The sequence below is a fragment of the Leptopilina boulardi genome, unplaced genomic scaffold (assembly GCF_019393585.1).
Source record: "Leptopilina boulardi isolate dan_hultmark-lab unplaced genomic scaffold, ZJU_Lbou_2.1 LbouV2_332, whole genome shotgun sequence".
In the NCBI taxonomy this organism is placed as follows: Eukaryota; Metazoa; Arthropoda; class Insecta; order Hymenoptera; family Figitidae; genus Leptopilina; species Leptopilina boulardi.
The window spans coordinates 4,189,599-4,207,229 of NW_026137899.1; the positions used below are offsets into that span (position 1 = coordinate 4,189,599).

General features: G+C 28.6%; 1 protein-coding gene across 2 annotated transcripts in view; it reads left to right on the top strand.

Annotated features, from left to right (window-relative positions):
• Positions 1-17,631, top strand: part of LOC127285397 (43 kDa receptor-associated protein of the synapse homolog) — a 305,412-nt gene that overhangs the window by 242,764 nt on the left and 45,017 nt on the right. For both annotated transcript variants that reach the window (XM_051311389.1, XM_051311388.1), the window contains one exon: positions 4,361-4,470. In XM_051311389.1, coding sequence (XP_051167346.1) covers positions 4,361-4,470 — 110 coding nt within the window. The remainder of the gene's footprint in view (positions 1-4,360; positions 4,471-17,631) is intronic.

Sequence of the window (17,631 nt, forward strand, 5' to 3'; positions counted from 1 at the left end):
TTTTACTATTTTAAATTAGGAAGCCGATTTAATCCATGAATTAATAGTTTTCTACTAGCAATTAGTAGTTTTTTACTAAAAAAGTTTGCCTTAATGTGCGAAAATTGCTGCTTTTTTTAGCGTACACATAAGAGGCAAAATTCCTGAAATGTCCGAACAAAAAATTAAAAGTTCTTGAATTTAATCCATACTTTTCTAAAATGTTGTTATTGTTGGTGAAAGTCTAAAAATCAATTATTATTGAATTTAATAAAATAGTTTTTGAATTACAACGTTTTTAATTTTTGACTTTTGAAAAAAAAAATTTTTTCAATGTACAATATTTATAAGTAGAATGCATAAAAGTTAACATATATATAATGATTTTTAAAGCTTTTTTGACGAGCTACACGCTGTTAATAAAATTTTTTTTTTAAATAACATTTGACCTTGAAATTCAAGGTCAAAATGTTAATTTACGTTTATCTCAAAATCGGATTTTTTAAAATTATTTTTAACTATCTCAATGGAAAGCTTGACTAATTTCCTACAAAACATGTAATTTTCAGAGTGTGATCTTTTAAAGTTTTTGAGATATTAATTGATTAATTAATTAATGTTTATAACAAATGAAATATTTTACAAACGAATAAAGTTACCGTAATTCTGAAGTTAGTAATTGAAAGTTAACGTAATTCCGCATCCAACGAGCCCTATATGAAGTATTTTGGATAAGTAGATTGTTAATAAACAATCAGTTAACATTGCAATTGTTTATAACCAATCTACTTATCCAAATTACTTCATATAGGGCTCGTTGGATGCGGAATTAGCTTTACTTTCAATTGGTTAGTTTAGATTTATGATAACTTTATTTGTTTGTAAGATATTTCATTTTTTATTGTTATTTAACTAAAATTGAACAAAAATACTTCATATAGGGCTTTTGGATGCTTGTTGTTAGTAAAAAATAAAATATTTTACAAACAAAAAAAGTTATGGTAATTCTGAACTTACCAATTGAAAGTTAAGGTAATTCCACATCCAACGAGCCCTATATAAAGTATTTTGGATAAGTAGATTGTTAATAAACAATTGCAATGTTAACTAATTGTTTATTAACAATCTACTTATCCAAAATACTTCATATAGGGCTCGTTGGATGCGGAATTACGTTAACTTTCAATTACTAACTTCAGAATTACGGTAACTTTATTCGTTTGTAAAATATTTCATTTGTTATAAACATTAATTAATTAATCAATTAATATCTCAAAAACTTTAAAAGATCACACTCTGAAAATTACATGTTTTGTAGGAAATTAGTCAAGCTTTCCATTGAGATAGTTAAAAATAATTTTAAAAAATCCGATTTTGAGATAAACGTAAATTAACATTTTGACCTTGAATTTCAAGGTCAAATGTTATTTAAAAAAAAAATTTTATTAACAGCGTGTAGCTCGTCAAAAAAGCTTTAAAAATCATTATATATATGTTAACTTTTATGCATTCTACTTATAAATATTGTACATTGAAAAAATTTTTTTTTTCAAAAGTCAAAAATTAAAAACGTTGTAATTCAAAAACTATTTTATTAAATTCAATAATAATTGATTTTTAGACTTTCACCAACAATAACAACATTTTAGAAAAGTATGGATTAAATTCAAGAACTTTTAATTTTTTGTTCGGACATTTCAGGAATTTTGCCTCATAAGTATTATCAATTATGGTTATCACTTTTGGATTCTCAGGTTCAGAATTGTATATTGCATTCGAGAATTCAGTCACGTGGTTTTCAATATACTGTTCGGGCGTTAAACCGTCAAAACCAATGTTTTCTGGAACAAATAGCAGCATCAAAGACTGTCTAACAGTTGCGATTGCCAAACTTACAGACTGTCTGCTTGAATATTGGATTATTATTTTCAAAAAAATGTCCGGAACACCTTGTCGCATCTTGCACAAAAATGCCAGCAGATCCTTTCTTTCAACATATCTATTGCCTAATTCACGAGGCACAGGTTCACAAAAATTGTGCAATTCTTTGAATTGAGCTTTTGTAATTGGTGAAATTGCTCGAAAATCCTCATCAGACAAGGAGTAAATGTCATTAAAATTTACTCTATTTATAGAAACATTTCGAAGTCCAGCCAGAAATGGTTGAAAATCCTGACGATTAATTCTATAAGGTCTGTTTATGAATCCTAAATCAAACAATAATTGCGGCAAAAGGAATTATCGATTATCTAAATGTTGCGCGCAACATTTAACATCTCCTGGAATATAAATATCCCGAGAAAGAAAAACATTAGTTCTGCAGTCAACAGTAAGTCTATGAATATTTTCAACGCGGTTACATATTAAGCAACTACGATTTGCCGTTTGCGTTAAAACACTTAGTCTTAAGCACTGAGGGTTTTGTTCTAGTTCCAATATTTCATTCGTAATTGATTGATTGCAATTAATGCACAACCTTGTCCTATCAGTTACGACTAAACCAGGTCTTTCAAATCCTTCACGTCTAGCAATAGCTATTTCACGTCATCATCATCATTTCTATCGATTCGAGCCATTTGCCTTATGCCGTATGCTCTGTTACAAATGTAACATGCTAATCTTTGCATGGAAGCCATTTTTATATTATTAACTTACGCAATCAGCCAAAATAATAAATCAAAATCAGATAAAGAAAAATAATTCTTAGAAACTCAAAGTAAATAAAGAAAATATTCTATTGATATAAAAGATTCAAATAATAATGAAAAAAAGTTCATTTCATACGTTCTAAAGTACCTAAACAATAATTTTTTCATCATCAAGTTTGTGGTCACCTATTAAAAAAGGACTTTAAACAATAAGGTAATAGTTAAAAAAATTACTCAAAATGTAAATGATATATACACAAGCTAATCAACTGAAAGCAATAACTTTATTGCTCATCAACTCACAAACCTACCTTCATGCTTTGTTAGCAATATCATATAAAAAAGATATATGTAAAAAAAATACTTACAACGTAAATAATATATATAATCGCTAGTTAAAAAGAACGATTGTTGAAAATCACTATGCAAGTGCAGAAATCAATTTCGCAATTACCAAGATGCAAGAAATAGTGGGACCAAAAGTCTTATTTCATGACTAAAATAATCTCATAGAGAAAATTTTCGAAGTCACGAAAAGTTAAACTCTGTATGTGGCAGTATCTAAAGCAGAAATACGAAAGTGGTCGTCACGAAGCAACAGAAGAAACTCTTATGAAACTGGACAAAGGATTCGGGAAGGAGAGAAGGATTACTGACTGCGCGATAAGTTTTGAAGGTCGATCCTCAATGCTAAAGTCATATTAGAAAAAAACGTCAATTAAATGATTAAAAATGAAAAGGCATAAATATTTCACATATGTTATTGGTTGTTCGTGTCATAATTGTAGTTATCATAAAAAGTCTACTTATAAGTATTAATCTTTCTGCGTCATTAAAAACAACTTTGAATACTTTAGTTTAATCCGTTAGTGATATGAGTCCTTTGAAAACTATAATAGTTAATCAAAACAAAAAAAGTTGATCAATAGTTGTTAATTACAACTACAATCACCATTAATGTACTTTAATCATTTTTTTGAACAAGTAGTTTACTTGTTAGGTATCAGAAAAAATAGTTCAATGCATGAATTGTATTTAAATATCTATTATCCAACAATGGTTGTTATGGTTGTAAGCATAATCATCATTAATAACCATTTTTTGGAACAAGTGATTAGGTATCAGAAAAAATCGTTCAATGCATGAGTTGTATTTAAATGAACTGCGAGTCACTATTATCCTACAATGGTTGTTATGGTTGTAACCATAATCATCATTAATGTAGTTTTACCATATCTAAATACATGTTCTATGATATTTTTAGCTGTATTTACATCAAGAGTCTATGTTTCTTTTTAACTGTTTACTGTTTACGTTTTGCCAAGCTTTGTTCGATTTTCGTGATTTTTAGTTTTTTAATCGCATATAACTAAAAAACTTTGGTTTTTGGCATTAACATTTTTTGTTCAGGAGGTCATAAGCTACAAATGTGCAGAGTTTAAAAAAATTCATCCGGGAACTTTTTTTCCATGCTTTTGGTGCGGGGTTCTTTGAAAATTGAATTATTTTTAAATTTTGTCAATTTTTCATAAGTGATATAATTGTTTTTTTTTTGAGCTGGCAAATTTATTTTCAAAATTAATTTTGTTAGGTCTCTAAAAAATTATGTGGTTAAGTATAAGTCCACTTGACACTATTTTAAATTGAACTGAATGTAAAAATTATATTTATTTTTTTAAAATAATAAGAAAAAAGTTTAAAACTTGCCTTGAATAATATCTGTTATTTTTTAGGTGTGCATATGACATTTTAAAACGACGGGACAAGAAAAAGAAGCGTTTGTGTCCCGACTGCCATAAATCCGTCAGTTCTCGATTGTACCTTCATTGTGACGATCCTCATGGTATGAATACTTTAAATCACAGTTCCTTAAGTTTAGCATCGTTACGAGCAAGTAGTCTAGCAACTCTGGAAGATTGTCACGCAACCAGCAGTGTTTAAAAAATAATGAAATAGGTGCCAACGATTTACGGGTAAATTATAGGGCTTTGTACAAAATTATTTACATTTGTTGCAAAACTGACATAACAGGGTTTTTTAACATCATAGTTACATTATTATTTATACACTATAAATATATTTAATAAATTAATATTATTTTCAAAATGTTTCGTAAAAATATTCTTCAATAAATCTGTGTAAAAATCTTCTTCTACATCCTTGTAGAAAGAAATTCATTATTTTTTATCGGAGAAAAATTATTTTCATTGAATGCAATGCAGTACGCGATATGTTGTACAAAATAAATGAAAAAGTAAGACTGGAAACGGTACATGATTTTCGTTGATATGAAAAGTTCCTAACAGTAATTTCATTGTTTCATCCTATATTTTCAAAATATTACAAGTCACACCTAGTTTCTTTAACAAAACATCATATAAGAAAATAAAAAAATAATTGATTTTTCAAAAGGTAAAGAAAAGGATAATATTAAATGCGAACCATTTCAAAAAAATATTTTAGTGAATTTTGAAACATGTTATGAATTTGGATAAAACTTTTCAAGTTATTAGTACTCTATTTAAAATCCCTATACAAGATCTTGTACAGAGATTTTAAATAGGGATATAAATCAACACTAATGTTTAGCAAAATCAATTCAAAATATTAATTACACAGACATAAAAATTTATAAACAATTTTTTTTCTTTAGTATGAAAATATTTTTCAATGTATTTTTTTGTGCTGAACACAAATGTGGACTTAAAAATTACTTACAATTAGAAACAATCGAGTATTTGGTGATTTTCGAAAAAGTATTTGTTTGGAATTAAGCCTGTGTTATTTAAGGACATTGTTGCACAATACATAGAAAAAAATTTTTTAAAAATCGGTTTGGTAAATTTTGAGAAACCAGAAAGTCCCCTTTATTTATTTTGATATTAATTTCATTAAAATGTCTATGAAATAACCTAGTATAATTATAAGTCACTGAAATTTTTTTAGGCGTAAAAATACGTAATCCCTTAATGAAATAGAAAAATTTGAAATTAGTAAAAACATAAATCATACTTTTTATTTTTATTAATTTAAATATTGCAATGAAAATGTAAGTGAAGTTTCATATAATTCCATAACATGTTTGAAAATTCACTAAAAGACTCATATATACTTTAAAAAGAGAAAATTTTTATAACTCTTAACAGAATTTAATATTGATAAGAAAATAATTTAACAGCACATAACAATAAAATATTAAGTAAATAAATTTTCAAACAAATTTTCGGATTTCTCAAAAAATAAAAAAATCAGAGAGTATAAGATATCATATTATTTATCAAGCAGAATAATAAAATATTCGTTCATGTATAGAAAGTTCAATATTTTTCCTTTAAGTGAATAATAAATGTTAATGTATTAAAATGGAATACTAAAATATTCTTTTTCAATACTAAAGAATAAAATATTTTCTATTAATCTGCATAATAAAGAATTCTTTATTGTTAGAACGAATAATGAAATATTCTTTATCAAAAAATAATAAATATATATATATATATATATTACTGAATAAAGTTGATTATTGAAACAATAAAATAACTTCTTTAAAGAGTAAAATATTATTCTTTTTTTGCTCAAAGGAACTATATATAATAAAATAAGATGAATTATTGTATATTTTGTTTATAGAATTAAATAAAATGTATTAATTTAAACTTAAAACTATAATATATATATATATATGCATTCAGTTGAGGTTAAAAATTATACTTTACAAAAGAGTATACTTGTCGAAAAAACTATAGTGAGAAGAATAAAACATTTTCAAGCTTTAAGGAGTACGGATCCTTGTTAGCTGTTAAAATAAACTTATAGTATATAGAAGGTTTTTAACTTAAGTATAATAAATTATCAAAACTGTGTGGTATTTTACTATCAGAAAAGGTTATTTAGAACAGATAAATAATTTAAAGAGAAGAAATACGCAAGAGTCTAATTTATAATATTTATCTATATGACATACACTGCACTGCACTAGCAAAAAAACGGTGCTGCACATATAAAAATTGTAATTTGTATATATGTAGAAAAATTTTATTGTAGAAATAACTTATCACTTACTATCGTAGGTGCGATTGATCATAATTACTCAACCCTTGACAATCCCACTGAAAAAAATTCAGATAGGTAAACATTAATGAGAAATCTAAAAGTAATTTGCTTTCCGTTTGTAAAAAAAATGTAGAATAAAAATAAAACAAAAGTCAATAAAAAAGTATTTCAAAAATAATAGATTATTACACAGTAAAACAAAGATAACTATCAATTTTTTTTGACTAAAGGTAGAAAAATTTGACATAAAACATTTATCTCAGATTTAAGAAAAAAGAATTTTAATTTTTGAATATTTGATTATTGACAAATATTTTTTAAAAATTATTTTTAGAGTACCATTTTTTTAAAATTTTCTTTAAAAATTAATTTAATTATTGAAGTAACTAACAAGAAGTAATTTTCATGAATAGAAATAAATATAAGACTGCAATAAACTTCATTTAACGCCAAATTACAAATAATCGTGTAGAAATTTGAACTAGATTCTGGTAGGGGCCTTGCTAAATTAAAACTTCCTAAAAGAATCGAATTCTTTCGAATCGTCGAATCAATAATAAAGAATAAATTTAAGGTATCACATCGGTAAAACCGTTTTCTATAGATTTTCTTGAAAATTTTACCATATGTTCTTATTATCATTCTTGACAAATTTGCAAAATATGAAGAATTTTTGCCGTACGAAACCAGAGATATTAGCAATCAAAGTTGCTTATTTTGCATGGGAGACGGGACTAATGTATGGGGGAGAAGTACATTTTCATAAATATCATCAGAAGTTTTCTATAAATTTTTTTCAAAAACTAATGTTGAATTCACGAATAAATTTGGAACTAAAATATACAAAGAAATTTATAATTTACCGTGCCGTTTATTTGTAATTATAAATTAAAAATTTTATTTCATGACGTCATTTGCAATATATAGCACACCTGCCACTTTGATGTGGCAACATCGCAGGATGGTAACATTAGTTAGAGAGAGACAGTAGTCCACAGTAGTCAAAGCGAGACTTATAGCGACGTTGTCAAACCTCACCGCGCTACCCCGCCTGAACAGACAAGATTCCGGACCTGTATATACGACCGTGGGTATACGTGTACGAGTGTATTTGTAGAAGTAGGTACAGTATGGGCTGAGAGTATAGGGAGTTGAGGGCGAAAGAATAGTGCGGGAAGTAGTAATGCGAGCTACAAACTTTTGACTCCGATTAGTGCCGATGTGATACCTTAATTCGATCATTTACTTTTAGTATAAATAATGGTAGGTAAAAAAATAAAATTATGTTCGAATATCAATTTATCTAAAAAGTACCCAATAGGCACGGGCATCTGCTGGATGTTCCAAGGACATCCTTTTTTAAACATTCTTGGGACATTTTTTAAAAGACGTTCTAAAGATATCCTTAGAAAATCCTAAAAAGGCATCCTATAGATGTAAAAAGGAATGAAATAAAGACGTCCTAAACAAGTTCTATGTCTGGCCTAGAGCAGTTACAAAAATATTCTTACGGGGTTATATACCTACATGCGCGTCAAAAAAGAAGAATTTTCAAAAAAATTGTTAGCTGTTTTTAAAAAATTTTTTTAAACAAAGTTTATTTTATCGAATAGTACATATTTCGATGTAGTTGTATATAAATTTTTATAAAAAAATATAATTAATTGAGGAAACTGTTGATCTTGCACTAAAACACCTTTTTTGATAGCTGCTTGCGGTGACTGTGATAATTCAGACAGAGTTTAACTAAAATTAACAAACAATGGAAATTTTATTACTATATTATATTTCCTCGTGCGTGAACGAAGAATTTTGAAAAAAAATTTCTAGAAATGGCGGTGCTTTTTTCTCAAAAATTATGATTTTAGGGTTTTAAAATTTGGTTTTTTGAACAAAAAAATATTAATTTTCGTTCAAATTTAAATTCCTTCGTTCACGCACTAGCTACTGTATTTATAAAGAAACCCTGAAAATTTCAGCCCGATCGGTTGGGCAATTTTAAAAAAATCACAGTCACCGTAAGTGCAGTTCTCAAAAATCACGATTCCTAGATAATAGCCTTTAAATTTTCAAGCGTATATATACTTTTCTAAAAAAAGTAGCGTATTAAAACAGCCATAACTTAAGTTTTAATGCTCCGATGTTGATGAAATTTTAGGAAAACATTCTCGAGAGTATGTACTTTTGATATATGCAATGAAAAAAATCGATTTTTTGACGTATGAAAGGTATATAACCCCTAAGAAACATCATGGTACACTCTAGGAACACAATTCGTTTTCGGTGAATTAGCTCATAAGGATATATGTTTAGTAGTTCAGTTTCATTACTTCTGATTAGTTAAAACATTGCAATTAGCAGATGCACGTAAAACAAGCTACATTTTTTGACGTTTTTGAACAAAACAGTTGTGCCCCTATTCAAAAACCCTATAAAAGATCTTGTACAAGAAAATGTACATGTTCAGCAGCTGAACTTGTACCTGTTTTGGTGAGAATATGTACAAGATCTTGTACAAGTAAATATATTTAATATTTGTATACAAGAAAATATGGGGCAAAATTCCTCAACTGTTCCCACCCCAAAAATTAATTTCTCAAGATTGAGTTGATACTTGGCTGAAGTATAGTACTACTAGACCTACATTCAACCACCAAACGATTTGACCCAACAGCAAAGGGCTTTCAAAATGCAGGGGTTCGAAATTTCAACTCTCAGTCGATTTCTCGAAAATTCAACTTAACATAATTTTTATAAAACTTGTTCAATTACGCTTTCATTATAGGTTTTTGAAAGGATTCTTTCTTTAATTTAAGAATATTAAATCCAAATTTTTAAATTTTTCCTTTTAAAGCGTTTTTTCTTAAAATTTAAGGAAAAAAATCAATTTTTGATGCTTAAGGACGTTAAGAATTTTTTTTGTCTAAAAAAAAAGCATTTTTTGTTTACTTTAACACCATGTAGAAGCAAAATGGGAATAGCTGATTTACAAGGTTAAATTTTGAAAAATTGTAGTTTTTTAAGTAAAAAAAGTCAAATTTGACCTTGAAAATAAAAAGATCCCATTTCTGTCAAAGTGTGATTTTAAAATACACAAAAAATGCTTTTTAAAAAATGAAATTTTTTAAGGTATCACATCGGTAAAACCGTTTTCTATAGATTTTCTTGAAAATTTTACCATATGTTCTTATTATAATTCTTGACAAATTTGCAAAATATGAAGAATTTTCGCCGTACGAAACCAGAAATATTAGCAATCAAAGTTACTTATTTTGCATGGGAGACGGGACTAATGTATAGGGAAGAAGTACATTTTCACAAATATCATCAGAAGTTTTCTATAAATTTTTTTCAAAAACTAATGTTGAATTCACGAATAAATTTGGAACTAAAATATACAAAGAAATTTATAATTTACCGTGCCGTTTATTTGTAATTATAAATTAAAAATTTTATTTCATGACGTCATTTGCAATATATAGCACACCCGCCACTTTGATGTGGCAACATCGCAGGATGGTAACATTAGTTAGAGAGAGACAGTAGTCCACAGTAGTCAAAGCGAGACTTATAGCGACGTTGTCAAACCTCCTACTCCTTCCAATCGCTGCTAGTGTGAGGTATACGTGTACGAGTGTATTTGTAGAAGTAGGTACAGTATGGGCTGAGAGTATAGGGAGTTGAGGGCGAAAGTATAGTGCGGGAAGTAGTAATGCGAGGTACAAACTTTTGACTCCGATTAGTGCCGATGTGATACCTTAAACGGCCTTAAGAATCGAAAATTGATTTTTTTCCTTAAATTTTAAGAAAAAACGCTTTAAAAGGAAAAATTTTAAAATTTGGATTTTAAATTCTTAAAGTAAAGAAAAAATTCTTTAGAAAAGCTATAATGAAAGTGTAATTGAACAAGTTTTATAAAAATTATGTTAAGTTGAAATTTAGAGAAATCGACTGAAATTAATATTTGGGGTGGGAACAGTAAGTTGAGGAATTTTGACCCATATACATGTTCTTGTACATATTTTTGTGCAGGTGTATGTTCTTGTACAAGTTCATTTAAAAAAAATTAAAAAAAAAAATTTGAAATTTTTATAATTTAGAATTATTGGTACCATTTATATATGCGTACTAAAAATTATTGCGCAGCTGTAAAGTCTTAAGAAAACTGCTGCGCAGCCTTTAAAATTTTTAATTTTTACTAAACGAAGACATAAATGAACCTGTAAAATAACATGTACAAGAACATGTACATTTTCTTGTATAAAAATATTAAAAATATTTACTTCTTCAAAATCTTGTACAAGTTCTCGTACAAGAACTTGTTCCAAATTTTGGTCCCGAAATTGTACAAGATCTTGTACATGTTCTCACTAGAACAGGTACAAGTTCAGCTGCTAAACATGTACATTTTCTTGTACAAGGTCTTGTACAGGAATTTCCAATAGAGGCTTGTTCTGTTGTTGTTTAGAAACTTGTTTAGTTTACAACATTGCACTGAACAAACAACTTCATTCAGGCGGCTCAGGCACACGGAGAAAATTGGAAAGCACTGAACATTTTTTCTCACAGCACTGACAACTGTGTAAACCAAAAAAATTGAATTCCAGAGCTCTAAATAGTCTCCGCACAGCACTGAATAATCTGCAGAAAATTATCACAATTTTTTTTGACAGTAGTCAGAACTTCGTTTCATATTAGGGGACAATAGAGTATTTAGAGATGCGAATATAGCAATAAATTCTTTTCTCAAAGTTGTGACTGCTTTTCTCACAGCTTTGAGTACTGGTCAGAATTATTTTTTAGGATTGAAAAAATAAAAGATTTGTTAATCTTTAATAAAAAATAGATAACCATTTTAAACAAGCGTTTAGGACAACTTTAATCAATTTTAGATGGATTCTAATATTTTTATGAAAAACAGGTTATTTGACTCCTATTATTTTTATTTAATTAAATAGGAAATAATAAACTTTACCCTCACAACACAAGGATATTCAGGATATCCCTGGGACGTCTTGGGGATATCCATTTGCTTTTGGCGATTCGGATATCCCTAAGATATCCTCTGGATATCCATGGACATCTCTAAGATATCCCAGGGATATCCAAACCGCCGAAAACAAATCGATATCCCCAGGACGACCCAAGGATATCCTGAATATCCTTTTGTTGTGAGGGTAATAATATTAATTTTTATTAATAAACGTAAGAAATAATAATTTTTTTTACTTCACGAGATAAATAAGATAATAAATAAATAAATAAAGAGATAATAAATCTCAAAACTTGTGAAATACAAATAAATATTTAGAATTTACCTATAATAATTTATTTTAAAAATAATTATTCTTTATTTCATTATTATATAACTTTTTTGCTATATAACTGAAAAATTTTTAAAAAAGCGATAGTTTTTAAAAAGATTTTTTAAAGTCTTCATTTCATTTTTTCTGTTATTCATTAACTGTTTATAAACATGTCAATTAAAATCAATATTTGACAAGAAAAAATAACCATGGCTAACTTCTCTTTAATTGACGTTAAACGTTCCTTTGTTTTCTAAATCCTAAAAAATAATTCTACATAATACTCAAAGCTGTGAGAAAAGCAATCACAACTTCGAGAAAAGAATTTATTGCTATTTTCATCTCTGAATACTCTACTGTCAACTAATATGAAACGAAGTTCTGATTACTGTCAAAAAAAATTGTGATAATTTTCTACAGAGTATTCAGTGCCGTGCGGAGAATATTTAGAGCTCTGGAATTTAATTTTTTGGTTAACACAGTTGCCAGTACTGTGAGAAAAAATATTCAGTGCTTTCAGATTTTTTCCGTGCAATGCTAAGAATCAAATGCCTTAGCACGAGTTTCGATAAAGTTTGCTCAGATTTGCTTTTAAAATCGAACATAACTTAAAGAAAAGTGGGGAAATTTCTATATGGATTTAACGTGAGTTTTGTAAAATTCATTTATTATTTATAAAATAATCAGATCTGTTATGAACTGCTCGCGTCCAATCTCATTAACTCGTAAAATATATAAAATGTTATATAATTGAAATGCAATTCCCTTTTGAAAATTCCTACAAAGTTTTCCACGTGTGATCCTTCAAAACGCGCGTCGGACCCTGGTTGAATCCCCAGTAGCTCCAAATTTATTTTCAAGTTTTTCTCCAAAATACTAGAAGTCGAAAAACAATCAAGGCAACAATGACATAAATAAAAAATTCAAAATTTTTTTTAATTTTCATTTTCTGTGACATCCTTTATAGGATCCTACGTATAGGAAACTATATGGAAAACTATATAGTTTCCTGTAACATTGCCTGAACCAAATTCGTACAGTAATGTCGTATGTTGTCTGGAAGCTTTCTAAAAACGCACCCCGCGTAAGATCTTCCAAAAGATCTTATGAGGATTCCTTATAGATTAGTTTTAAAGGATTACACGTGGGAAACTTTGTAGGAATTTTCAATAGGGATCATTTTATTCTATTTTCAATTACAGTCTAGGTACACACGTGACACACACTAACACAAAGTGTAGGCATATCTGGCCGTGAGTGTATGCTGAGAAAAATCTAACACAGATTCAGATTCACACATTCAGATAGTGTACCTAATCTTTCGAGCAACATCGATACTAAATTGTGTCGCAGGTTGCGCTTTTTGCTAGACAGATACTGTACTAAATCGTTTGTCCTACAAGTTATGTCAGAATCCATACTCGATTGGAGCTGCTGTTCGATTTTAGTACTGCGTCATGCACATAATCGAGGTACAGTATTTGTCCTTCAAAACATTCAGATGTTGAGTTAAATATTTCTCAATGTAGGCTTATTGTGATTTTATAGATAAGATCACCAGAGCATGGACTAGCAATGTCGCTTTTATCGTCGAAACATTTGCGTAGTCATGGTTGGCACTTTGACAACATTCACTGTGTTGATCATAGTTGATAGTTTCTATGTCAAATTTATTTACCTTTACACTAAAAAAATGAGCGTAAATGTAACAAACAGTTATCTCCAAATAAATTTGTCCATGGACATGTTTTTCGCCCTCCTGTGGAACGAACGGACAGACGCTGAAGGCGGTTCCAGAATAGGTGCAAAAGCCAAGTACAAGTACAAATCCCATGAGTGCGAAAGAGATAGGTAGTCTATCTATCTCTCTTGCACTCATGGAATTTGCATTTGGACTTGCACTTGTACTAGGCTTTTGCACCTATTCTGAAACCGCCTTGAGGTCTCGTCATAAGGATTTAAGCTCTGTAATACGAAACCATAATAAGAACAACAACACAAACTAATATTAATGAAATAGTAACTAATTGAATTAAATGAAAAGTAATTTCTCTTCCGATTACTGTTGTGCACTTAGATTGGATTCCCTTATACTGGTTCTACTATAAAAAAGTTATATCTGTTAATACCTATATTTATGAGCTCGTTTTCACCGTGTGGTTTCTAATTACTGAACTACTCTATATATCTGGAATGATGTCTGCCATTGAAAGTCGCGAGCCGAGAGAGAGAGAAGGCTGATTCAGGTTTTCTTCTCTTGCTAAACTGCGCAGGAGTTGTACAATACGTTCCAAAAGTTTACTGTTAACTGCACCCTGGCGGATTTGATTTACTCAATATCTACCAAGCTGGGTGAATATTGGGTCAACATTAGAAATAACGTAAAAAAATTTTATAAATCATCTAAAGTTATTTTAAAAAAACATTTTTTAATTGAGAAATAGAATTCTTGAGAGTCCACTTCTGCATTACTTATGTTAAATTAATTTAGAATTATTTAATTATTAATGAAAAACGTGAAATTTGTCAAATCTGTCACTTTAGACATGCACGATACCTACAGCAAGTTATGTTTCAATTCCGGACGGCGGAACGCGCCAAGATTTAAAAAGAGTTATAAATCTCAAACATTTATCAAATAGGAAATTGCAATTTTTTTCTTTATTTCTAAAAAAAACTTTAGAATTTTGCTAAAAAAATAAAAATTAAGCTGATATTTTTCTTAAATATTTACTTATAACTTTTTAAAAATTTCTAAAATAAAAGATCAAAAAATTTATTTATTTACATATATACGGGCAGTGCCCTTTCGTACAAATATACTTAATTATATAACACACCAGAAAAATGACTCTGCGAAACAATGATTTACCATTACCATTGAGTTTAATTTGTATTTTGCCTTCATAATTTTTAACAAAAATATAATTTTTAGACATAAAATCGGTCAAATATGAGTTACACTCGCTTACCTAGGGTTCCGTTCACGATTATTTAAATGTTTATATATGTTTAAAAAAATAATTTTCTTTCAATTTGCTTGAAAATATGTACATATATATGTACAAAGTTTGAGATGGTTGTCAGCTTCTGAGCTTCAAAACTGTAAAAGTTAAGACGGGACACGCTTTTTTCAGAAATTTCGAGTTTTTTGAATATAACTATATGCAATTCGATTGGGATTGCTATAATTTTCCTTTAATCTACTCGCAAAAATACGTATGTCTACCAAGTTTGAACATCCTAGCTCTAAAACTGTAAAAGTTAAGGAGGGACACGTTTTTTCTAAAATTTCGAATTTTTGGGATACAACTAAATTCAATTTAATTCCAATCGGATTCGCTATAATTTTCGTTTAATCTACTCACAAAAATATGTATGTACGCCAAATTTGAGATCAATTGATTGAAATGAATAGGTTTTAGAGGGGGGGACATGATTTTGTTAACGGACATGAGTAAAACCATAAGGGTTCCGTTTCGGTTCACTACGTGAACGGATCACTAAAAATATTAGATTAAAATTTATTTAACAATTATAATTTCTTAACTTAATTTTTTTTTCAGAAAAATAAGTTGCAGAACTTTTATTTCATATTCATAATTCTTTAATGAGATTGTGTTTTTTGGTTAATATGTTATACAAAATCAATCATTTATTTATACTAATGCTAATAATCACTAATTTTAAGTAATACGACAGGTGCACCTTGGGTTACCTGTATGCTGCTGCCATCTAACGGCGTCGGGAAATAATATAAGGCAATAGTTAAGGAGAGGTTCCCATTGCGGGAGTATAAGAAAATCGATTATTTATTGCATTTTGTAAGGATTCAGATTAATTAAAAACAATTAAAATAAAATATATGTGCACAATTTATTAAATAAGTAAAATAATGTCTCGGATCAAATATGTACAAGCTTGGTCGACGGTTCGCGATAGACTAATCACCTATTGTCCTTATTGCAAAGAGGTGTGTCAGTCTGTATTGTTATTCATAAATACTTACAATTTTTTGAAAGCTATATATGTGTGGAATATGTGTGTAGAGCGATTTTTTAATCCGAAGAATATTTTTCTTTCTACAGCGCCTTGAACTCATCGAAGTTCCGAAGCTGAGAACCGCTGAGGTCGTAAGTCATCCGCCATAATGGATCCGCTGTTTTGAATTTTGAAAATCTGATATCATATACGTAATTAGCGATCCCAAAAACCTCTGAGTAACGAATTTTAGACAAATTGAATCGATTTTTTAGAGTAGACAAATATTACACATAAAAATGCCTCAAAATGTTTCTAAAACTTTAAACTTTAACATTTTAACTATTTTACAGGTATAACCTATTCTTTAGGATGTCACCTTTCTAAAATTTTTAAGTTCTTCTTCGGATTTAGACTCAAAATTACGCATTGTAGAATTTCCACCGTTTTCCTTGAGTAAAAAAAATTGTTTACTAGGTGCACCATATTGGTCGCCATTTTGAAATTTTTTGAAAATTAAATATATGTTTTAAAAGTTCAAGGATGTACCTTTATTTAAAAAAAATTACATCACTGAGTCATAACCGTTCCTGCAAAAAATTATCAAAGTTTGTGTTGATTTTGGCTTCCGTAATGGGAACCTCTCCTGAAAGGTAAAGAAATAGTGATTATTAGTATTAATTTAAATGAATTGGTATAAATAAATTTATTTTAAAATTTTTGAAAAACTTATAAGTAAATAATTAAAAAAAATATCAGCTTAATTTTTATTTTTCGGAATTGAAACGTAATTTGCTATAGGTATCGTGCATGTCTAAAGTGATAGATTTTAAAAATTTCACGTTTTTCATTAATAATTAAATAATTCTCAATTAATTTAACATAAACAATGCAAAAGTTGACTCTCAAAACTTCTATTTCTCAATTAAAAAATGGGGTTTGAATAATTTTAGATGATTTATCAAATTCTTTTACGTTTTTCCTAATGTTGACGCAGTTATCACCCAGCTGGGGGGGGATAATCAAATCCGCCAGGGTATGTTATGTCATGTTCACGTATATACTGTTAAATATTTTCTATTGGACGAATTCCCATATGAGATCCTTTATAATATCTCTTATTCATTTCTTATATCAAATTCTATACGAAATCGTATAAGGACATCTCGTAAGAAGAATCTCATCAGTGTCCATATAGGATACCATATAGGATCCCATATGGGGTCGAAATTTGTAAAATAAAATTTGTGAATATCTCAAAAACGGTAAGAGATACGCAAAATCTAACAAAATTTTGAGTTCATTTTATATGAAGTAAAAATATTTTATATATAAAACCTGAAATATGTCTCAAATTTTTTTTAAATAACTACTACATGTTCTCATATGGGATCCTATATGAGAACTCATATAGTGATCTTATACGGGATCTCATATGGGAATTTACAATAGGGGGAAACTGGGGCTAAATGTTAAACTGTCAAAACCATTACAATTCTGTATCTCTCAAATGGAAATTGTTACAGGGTCAAAATTTGGACAGCAAAAGCGTCTTGGGATAAAAATGAACGTCTTTAGTGAGGTGTGATTCAGTTTATTTTTAACGTGTTTATAACGGGAAGTGTGTTATGACTTTTTTTTGGATATATTCTTATTAAATTAAG